General features: G+C 29.9%; 1 protein-coding gene across 3 annotated transcripts; it reads left to right on the forward strand.

Moving 5' to 3' along the window:
* The first annotated feature begins 2,703 nt into the window (after nucleotides 1-2,703).
* On the forward strand, nucleotides 2,704-7,624 carry LOC118040204 (partner of Y14 and mago-like). 3 transcript variants are annotated; one of them, XR_004686030.2, is made up of 5 exons: nucleotides 2,704-2,953; nucleotides 3,071-3,187; nucleotides 4,562-4,810; nucleotides 4,969-6,669; nucleotides 7,065-7,204. XR_004686030.2 is itself a non-coding variant. In XM_035047082.2 (4 exons), exons 1-4 carry the CDS (start codon nucleotides 2,738-2,740, stop codon nucleotides 7,206-7,208), a joined length of 723 nt encoding a protein of 240 aa, XP_034902973.1. In that variant the 5' UTR covers nucleotides 2,706-2,737; the 3' UTR covers nucleotides 7,209-7,624. The 3 variants fall into 3 exon arrangements, 2 of the variants coding, with proteins under 2 accessions (XP_034902973.1, XP_034902972.1); XM_035047082.2 differs by lacking the exon at nucleotides 4,969-6,669 and having other exon boundaries at nucleotides 2,706-2,953; nucleotides 4,565-4,810; nucleotides 7,065-7,624; XM_035047081.2 differs by lacking the exon at nucleotides 4,969-6,669 and having other exon boundaries at nucleotides 2,707-2,953; nucleotides 7,065-7,624.
* The last annotated feature ends 2,679 nt before the right edge of the window (nucleotides 7,625-10,303 follow it).

The following is a 10,303-nucleotide window of genomic DNA, read 5'->3' on the forward strand; positions in this document are numbered from 1 at the left end:
AAGTCAACATAAGAATAAAAGTAATTATTATTATTATTATAGTTTTAAAATCCAATTCTGGGGTTGACCTGTGGCAAGACTCAGGTTACGAGTGGAGTTGACTATTGACTGTTGACTCGGGTCAATGTAAGGACAAAAATAATTATTATCATAGTTTTAAAGTATGACTTGGAGATTGAGCTGTGGTAAGGCCCGAGTCACATGTCAAGAGGGTCAACATAAAATAAAAGTGGTTATTTTCATAGTTTTAAAACTTGATTTGAAGGTCAACGTAAGGATACAAATTATTATTACCATAGCTTTAAAACTCGACTCAGGAGTCGACTGGGGCAAGGCATAGGCCATGGGTCAGAAGAGTTAACATGGTTTGACCCAAATTAATGTATGGATAAAAGTGGCTATTATAATAGTTTTAAAACCTGACTCGAGGTAAGGTTCAAGACACGGGTTAGGAGGGTCAACCCAAATGACCCATTTTTTCAAAAATAATCAAAGCAACCTTATTTTGACCAAAATTTTTTTTCAAAAAAATCAACGGGTTTTTGACTCGTGTTTTATTTTGGACTGACTTAGTTTTTTTTTATTAGCTCAAGTTGAGTCGATATTTCCTTTATTTTTTTATTAAACTTGGACCAGTCCATGCCCTCGGGTCAACTATCAAGTTAGTTTAGATTTTGTAATTAGAGTTATTATAATATTATTAATTTCAATACTCAGCATAAACTAAAGTACAAAAATAATATCTAATTATTTTTTATAAATATATAAGTTTGACAACAATACATATTAAGGGTAAAATAATGTGTTTTTGATTAGATAAAAGCTTTTAATTGTTAATATAATGGATGGATAAAAGGGTAACATTGTCTAATAACAATACTATATGAGTTAAAAATGATACAATTAGAACTCAATTGATATTAAGGTAAAAAGTTAAGGGTTTACTTGATATTTTTCCTATATTTACATGTTATAGTTGGGTTCACAAAGAGTTTAACAATATTCATACATTATTTATTAAATTACATATAACTTGGCATAGTAATTATATAAACAAGATTTATTTATTTATCCAGGTTAATTAAAATGGGCATCATAATTTGGATCAAATTATAATCTAAAATTTACATTAATTGCATAATTAAATTGAATTCTATTTTTTAAGAAACCCTCAAACTTGTAAACCAAACGAAATTCATGATCAAATCAAATATATATATTTGTTGAAATCCGAACATAACTCAAACTCTCAATAACTCTACCAAACTTGCCTAACCTTGCTCACTCTACTACCGTGTAAAAGGAATTAAAAAAGTTATAATAAATATATAGAAATGAGTAAAATGTTATTTTAAAAAATAGTAGAGATCGTTCATATCCTATATCAAGCCATTAGGGACTATCTTATTTTCCATGGTATTGGAAAAAAGAAAAATATTTTAGAATTGTTGGAAAAAGGAAAAGAAAAGAAAAAAAACAGAAGGTAGCAAAGCAAAGCGCATGAGAAAGAGTAATTAAAGAAATGTTTGATAAACCATTAAAATTATATATTTTTTTATTTTTTAAAATTTATTTTTAATCATTTAGTATATTAAAATGATTCAAAATTATATATATAAAAAAATTAATTTTAAATAAAAATTTTTAAAAACACTTTTAAATAAAAAACAAACACATTTCATAACAAGGTTGTCAATTCCATTTCGGTTGGTGTTTTTTTTTTTTAATTGGAATAGAATGTTTCAGTTTCAGAGTGTTTTAGCATGTTGTTTTAGGGCTGCACTGTTCATATATATATATATATGTGTGTGTGTGTGTGTAAAATTCAACAAACATAATTCAAATTCAAGATAAATTAATTATAAATTATGCAATACAAACACAATGTCAAATAAATATAATTTTTAAAATTTAAAATATTTCTAAATAGTCAAGATTAAATAGATCTTTAATTTAAAGTAATTCAACTTAAATAAAATATTAAAATATTATGAAAGTAAAATGTTTTAATACAAATATTTTAAATATAAAAGTTAGGTCAATGTTATCAAGGCTAATGAGATCTAAAGTATCCCTTGTTTTTGCTCGAATTCTTACAAAGTATAAACATAAAAAAAATAACATGAATATAAACCATATATATTAGTGATAAATCTAATTTTTTTAAAAATAATATCATTATTAATGAAAATAATAATAATAATTTTTAACATTATTATTAATATCATTGTTATTGAATATAGTAATGAAAAAGAGTTTTTTATATTTGGATGGTTTAATTAATTAAATTGAACTAGGTTCAATTTGATGCAATGACTTTTCAATATCGGAACAGAACATGTGATATGAAACCGGAATATTCCGGTTAAGATTTAGCTGAAAATTCTGTAATGAAATAAAATTTAAAATGAGATGAAAATTATTATGTTTTATTATGTTTTTTGAATTGATATGAAATATTTCGGTCATTGTAAATAAAATGAAACAAAATTGACAATTTTATTTCATAGTAATTGGATATATTGTTGTTTTTTTTTTTTTTTCTTAAACATACATTCTATTTAATATATAGAAAAATCTATGTTTCTCTCTCTCTCTCTCTCTCTAAATCTATAAATATATATATATATATATATATATTATTTTATTTGTCCAACACACCCGTTAATGAGCGCACAAAGACAACAAACTTAAATATTAAAAAAAAAAAACATGTTACAAGCAAATCAATCAATCAATGGCAAGCATTAATAACAATAGTAATAGTAGCAAGAGAGGAGGAGGAGACGAAGAATTGAAAGAAATGACAGAGATAAGCAAAACCCTAAAAGAAGGGGAGAGAATTGTGGCTCCTAGCCGACGACCCGACGGTACTCTTAGAAAACCCATTCGGATTCGGGCTGGCTATGTACCCCAAGACGAAGTCGCCATCTACCAATCCAGAGGTGCCCTGGTATGTTGAGTTTGCTTTGCAAATTACTAGCAGAATCATGGGTTTGGTTCCATTCTCTTAATTTCCTGCAAAAAAGATGATATGGGTTTGGTTTGGTTTCTTGTGTGATGAAATCAGTGGAGAAAGGAAATGCAATCCCAGGAAGTGCCTCCTGGTTATGATCCTGACTCCCATACAAAACCAAAAACTAAGGCCGTTAAAAGGAATGAAAGAAAGAAGGAAAAGCGGCATCAGGTCTGTTCCTTGATCCCAATTATTCTCGATTTTCTTGTTAGGACTCTCTCTACCTATACAAGTGTTAGTGTTTTCGTGATTTCCGCCGAAAAAATCCCTGGCCTGCTTCAAATTTTGAATATGCTGTGAAACTAGCTGCTAAAGTACCCAGCTGTTTGTATGATCACTGAAACTGCTCTTTCTTGACATCAAGATGCACATATATTGAGCTCCCATCTTTGTGATTCTCCATGACAAACTCTCAGCCACATGGTTTCCAGCTGCCAACAGTTATTTCTTGCTAGCAAACAACATTCGAAAAGTACCATATTTAACTATTTATGGTATGGTATCGGATGCAACATGTATTGATGGCTTGGAACTTGGACTCTTAATTTTATTTTGATTGTTGAAACACTCTGGCATTCTAATGTCTCAGTTGAATATTGCAAACTTCTTTGTTTCTGTCCAATGCCTTAAATTGTAAGCATAGGTATTTTATCTTCACCTTCAAATACTAGCGAGATTAATTGTTATGTATATTTCCTTTCCGAGTTCTTTCCTTTTCTCTGTGTTCTGTGACAAACCTTTACCGGCCATTGAAAGTTGTAGCAGATATAAGAGTTCAAAATCATCTGTATGGGTAGCAATTTTGCAGCAGTGGAATTAAAAATTTAGGCATCATAAATAACGAGGCAATCCATTTCATGAGTGAAGTATGACCAAGAAAGCAAGCGATCCAAATGCAGATTACAACAACATTTTGCAGCATTCAAACATGCAGATATCAAGGGGAAATAGACAAATCAAATATTAAAGCAATTAAAGGGGACTAGTTCATTGAAATACAGTGGTATTTCCCGAGACCAAGATGCTACATAAAGTCAGAAAAGGAGATAGAGTAGTTCTCTCTAACTATTGACTAGCAATGAATGATATCAAAGACACCTTATAAAGCAGGAAGGTATCAATGGAAATGGAAAATTGAATTTAGAGAAGTTTTGTGATTAAATCAAGATTTTATGTTTGTATTAGATTTCGACATGTCTAATCTCTTGTTACTTTTGGATGTTCTCCAATGGGTACTTTGTTATTGCTTCTGCCGTTTCGGCATGTAAAATAGCTCAATGCTTGAAGCAAAATTGAAATGGAGTCTCCTTCTATGACCCTTTGAAAACAGAATATATATATATATATATATATATATATATAAAGAAAGGAGGAAGAGTGCCTCTTCTATGGATAGTCTAAAGTTTACAAGTGCATTTATAATCTCATCCATTGTTTGTACCACCGGATAGGACAATAATTTCCTTTTTGTTGTTGTTTAGTAATCTATTTTATTTTTTTCTTCCTTTTAATTTGATGCAAATATACCCAACTCATTTTCTTTAGCAGGCTGCACTTGAAAAGGGAAAAAACACAGAAGCAATCGAAGATGGAAACATGGTAAAGGGGGCGCTTCTGGATGAAGATTTAGGCCATGCATCTGACTCTGTTAAATCGTTGACATCTCAGATGAATGAGCTAGCTGTTTCTTCAAATCCCGCTGTAGTTGCTCCTTCCTCGGACTTGGCAGATGCTTCAAATATGGAGTCTCCAGTTCAAGATATTGATAAGAGAATTCGGGCTCTCAAAAAGAAGGTATATTTTAATCCTGCTTTTTAGCTTTGCCTAGTGATAATAATGCCTAACATGTTTTCCATTTATTATGTTTTGAACTCTTAAGAAATTATATAAAGTTGTGCCTAAACATTCCAAAAATGATGCTAAAACTTGAACTGACAAGTGATCTTCTGCAGCAAACAACGGAAGATAACATGCGCATTCTTGATATTAAAAAATCTCAGTAAGAATCTGAAGATTTTACAGGTTTGAAATTAGTTTCGGGCACAATTAACAAATCAAATGGGCATTTTCTGCATATTGAATGATGGGACTGCTTTCTTTAAATGTGCATGTTTTATTATCATGTTTATTTCTCAAAGTACCTTTTCTCTTTTCAACATGTGTATTGTGGGCTGTCTCTGAATTTTTTTAACAAAGTCATCCCTGATTATAATGGATAGATGAAAAAAACAATGACAGTTGAGGAAAAGTTGTAGAAACCTATACAATTGCTGATGATTGTGAGCACAAGAATTGCATGTCCTCTTAAATAGTCAGGGCAGGACTAACAATTTTGGGACCAAAAAATCACTACTATTTCCTCAAGGGAGAAACAAGTATTACTACTGTAAGCATCTTACCTTTTCTCATTAAAATCCTAAGGTGAGTATTATTAAAGATACATCAAGCTGTAAGTTTCTTCAGTGCTATTCAGTGTACATCTGTTTTGCCTTAATGAAGGATGAACCATCGTTTATGATTGCACAAGGGCTGATGACATATGTGCTCTAAACTTGTATTATGCAAAATAACCTGTGAAGTCAATTACAAAAGGGGGGAGGTAATAATCTTGCTCAGTTTGCAAAATGATGAACCAAACAATTGTTCTGATGATTACTGATAAAAAAATTATAAAGGGCTCCGGTGAATGCAAAATTCAAAGTATAGTGATCACCACTTTCTCTAGTTCCGAGTATAAATTTTATTTTGGACTGGTTTTCTTTCTTCCCTGTGAATTAAGAACTGCCTCGTTTTGGAGAACTGGGCATGGTCCATATGAATATTTATAGCTTTTTTTTTAATGGTGCAAATATTATTTCTTAAAAGCAAATCCAGTTCATGTATTTCTTGAGGTCCTTCAAAAAATCACAAGTTTCATCTTTGGTATAAATAATCAAATTATAAGTTCAATCACAAATGAGCATTCATTTTTTGTATTTCGGAGGTTTCTAGTATTTTCTTTTATTGCAAGGGTGTAAGACTGTTGCTTTAATCCAAGAGATACAGTTTTCTATGGAGTTACCATAAAGATTTGATGATTAAGTTGCAACAAATGCTGGTCATTTTTTTTTGAAGAACATGGTAAATTGTGTTGCATGAACGATGTAAATTTGAAACAAGATCATCTCTCCAGTCCCCATAGGCACATACATTAAATACGATGCATAAATTGATCGAGGAGTTCTGATTACATGGAACCACATGCTGCACCTCCTCTGCATGATCTGACAATTTTTGCCTTACATTGTAAATTATACACTAGCAATTTAGAAGATATTGCACAAGAGTAAGATTTTGTTTTTTGAAAGTACTGGAAACTTTATTAGAGGCAGAAAAACAGAGATTTATTTACATCAAGACAAGGATCAAGAATGTGAGTTCAAAAGTTGCTGTCATCCTTTTCTCTTTTTGGTGTTGAGGGGGCGGGGGTGTTGCTGGAGGGCCTGGGAGGTTTGGTAGAGGGCTGTGGGAACAAATTTTATGGTGGTTGGAGGGCCTGAACGAGGGTAGTGGAGGTGGATTTGGTATATGATGGCTCAGAATGGTGCCAAAGGATCCATATAGTCGATTCCAACTAGTTTGGTATTGAGGCTTGGTTGTTGTATTGCAAGAAGGTATTGGGTCCTTGATAGAACATTGAGTTAAACAAATCATCGCACATACTTGCATTTACTCGATGCTTCTGAGCATTTTGACTGGTCAGCTTTTGTCCAGCTCATACAAGTTATGTTACATTTCACAGATTTATTTTTTTCCAAATGTTTTTCACTTTCATCTATGATTTTTTAGATCCTGTCAACAAATATTCTTTCCAAATAACTCTGGCATGCCTACAGGGGGTTCTGGCCTGCTTAAGCAGCCATTAGCTATTCTTCCCATCCTTTGAAAACATTGAACACCGTGACTATTTAACATGATTCAGGCACTTAGTCCTCATTTACTCTTCGCTTTCAATAATTACATGGTTGAAATAAATGATTGGTTTGCATGATTGTTGTTCTGTATCCAGATTCGACTAGCAGAGGCTCAGCAGCAGAAAACTCCATCACAGGATATGAATCCAGAGCAGTTGGAGAAGTTGACAAGGTTAGAAGGCTGGCGCCAAGAGCTGAAGCTTTTGGAGGGTAAAAAGGCTGAAGAGGCATCATCATGAATGGGGTTTCGTTTTAGTGTGAGAGAACTGGGTAGTCTTCCGTTTGCTTTTCCATGAAGATCCAAACGCTTGCAATGTGCAACAAGAGTCACCATTCCAGAAGTTGTCAACCATGGCGCTTCAATTTGCTGCAACCATTTTGGTTTGGAAATCATAATTCTTCTTTGTTCATGAGGGACCATTATGCCAGATATATGCAAACTGCAGCAACCATATATCCATTAATTTCGAATCAATTTCTGTGGTCACGGTTCAAGTGTGATTGTTTACATCATACGTTCAAGGAAATCAAACTCTTCTCTTGTGCCTAAATGACATGCCACCCTAGAGCGAGTTGTTCACCATCTAGTCGAATCTCGTTGGGACTCTTTTCTGGGATCTTCTTGCTTGGTATGAATGTTAATTCTTTTTAGATATTTACTAGTCTGTCTGTGCTAACGGTCAGAATTTCAAGTTATTTTTTAACCGTCAAAGGAGGAGGAGAAAATAACCGTCAAAGGAGGAGGAGAAGGTGGTGTTAAAGGAGGAGGAGAAGGTGGTGTTGTAGATGTGTTTTCTGGTGCCATAAAATTTGTTAATCGGAGAATGAGAAGATGATGTTTGAGGATAATATCATGAATTCAAAAATGTGTTTTCTGGTGCCATAAAATTTGTTAATCGTGGAATGAGAAGATGATGTTTGAGGATAATATAATGAATTCAAAAATATAAGAAATAATAAATTGTAAAAGGAGTTGTAAATGCTAATTAAATATTATAGTAAGAAGTAAAAAATAAATTAATATGCAAATATCTTATATGTTTAGGCTACAGAGACAGCAATAAATTATGGGATAGAAAAAAAAGTGAAGACAAGATCATTTTCAAATGGTTTGAAAAGCTTTAAATTTTAGAGAAGAAGTGTATTTTTTTAATCAAATTTTTTATTTTTTATTTATGCATTTTTTTTTCTATCCTGACATATATATATCATGATTTTTTCAATGAAACTGAAGGTAATCAAAATATAGCAAGAATTCCAATAATTTAAATTAATAAAAAAAAAATCTCCTAGTCCTTATTCATTTTTTTTTAAAAATTTTTTTGACCTAAACATGTTTCTTTTTTATTAGGAGCATGTTTTTTCAATAAATATTTATCATAATCTAAAAAGAAAGTTTCATTGAAAAATTAAAAATTAAAAAATTATATCTTAATAATTTTTATGCGCTTGTATAAAAAAACTTAATTCATGAAAACTATGTAAAAAATTCACAATAATAATTTTTTTTTATTCTTATTGTATATATATATATATATATTCTTGTTTCACTTGGAATCTTTGGTATATTTGTCAACTTTAATCTTGAATTTATACATCTTTATTGCATGGAAAAATAAGCTTATCTTACAGCAAAATTTTCTATATCTCATTATATATAGTATAGTTATAAGACTCAATAGCACTTGACAGGTTAGCCTAATAACCTGTTGACCAAGGTCTGGTTTAGTGGCATAACTTATTTTTTGTTTTTTTTTTAATTAAAAAAAAGGTTAAAAGTTATTTTGATCATAATCATTTCTAAAACCAGGTCTTATAGTAATTTTATTTACATTTTTTTAATAAACAAAAGTGCAAATAAATAATATACATCTTAATTCTTAAACACTTTCAGTTTTTGAGTATTTATCATGAATTTGTTTAGAATCTTTAATGTTTATAACATATTAATAACCTCATTGATTATGACATCCTATTCTTTGCCAATTAAAATCCTCTTAGATAATTTTAAGTTCTTATCATTTTATTTATGATCTTTTTAGAGTTGATAACTTCTATTTCTTAGATTATATTTAATTAATATCTCAGGATATTAAAAGCATATATATAAAAAATAAAACATGTTTATTGAAGGAATGAAAACAAAAATATAAAAATAAATATGTCTCTAAAATAGTATTAAAATAAATTTTAATTACTTCAAATAAAAAAAGTATCTTTTATATTCAAAATAATAACAAAAAATTAGTCCTACATTGTTTTTCTCCCTAGCCCTTTGTATTGTGAAGTCACAAGTACTTAGCTCTAAAAAATTAACTTCACCCACCAAAATTCCATACATTCCAATGCCTTACTTGAAAGGGCTTCAATGCTTCTTTATTAAATTGCATGTATGTTCCTCTAATTTTTTTACTATTTTCTTTATTTATTCACAATTTCTTTTTTTACAAGATATCATTTTGCTCACATCATAACCCTTTCCTACTCTCAAAACGAACCTCACCTCTTACATAAATTGATTGCATAAATGGATAATGATAGCATGATCTTAAACTATTTGGAGTACATCTCTATCAGCAAAGTCATCAATTCTCTCTTGCATTATCTATACATAATAATAATAACGATCTACTTCGTCGAAGGTTAGATATTTTTTTTAACAAATAAATATACAAGTTTTTCAAATATTTATTTTAAAATCTAATTATAAATTAAAAAGCCTAGGGATGAAGTTAGTTATATATATCAAGAACCATCTGGACTAATAAATACAAAAATAAAATTTTAACGTGTTTATTAAACTCGTTTAGTTGCCAATCAAACAATTTTTTCTCTAATACTAAGACTTATTAACGTGTTTTTTAACATCGAGTAACAAGTATATATATCGTGAATCAAAAGGTCAATACTTATATATAATAAAATATAGTAAATATCATATTTGTTAATAAAAATATAAAAGATCTCAAGTTAATTTTAAACGTAGCAGAAGAAATGAACAATGTTGTAATTGTTATAGTAAAACATCATTTTTCTTAATCTTTGTATAATAATGTTTCAAAAAATAGTGTAAAGAATTTTTTTAAAAATTGCAAAAGAATAAAAATAAGAACAAAAAAGAATGGTATAAATAGATCAAGAATAGAGTGATAAATATTCAAAGTGTAAAAAATAAAAAATAATATTTTTTTCCAAAAAAAAAGTGTAAAGGAAAAAAAAACTGAAAAAACTATTACACAAAAATAAAGATAAGAAAAAAATGGTGATAAAACAACCAAGTATAAAATGATAAAATACAAAGTATAAAGAGAAAAAAATATAAGAAAACTAGTTT

This window comes from Populus alba, chromosome 1 (genome assembly GCF_005239225.2).
Source record: "Populus alba chromosome 1, ASM523922v2, whole genome shotgun sequence".
Classification (NCBI taxonomy): domain Eukaryota; kingdom Viridiplantae; phylum Streptophyta; class Magnoliopsida; order Malpighiales; family Salicaceae; genus Populus; species Populus alba.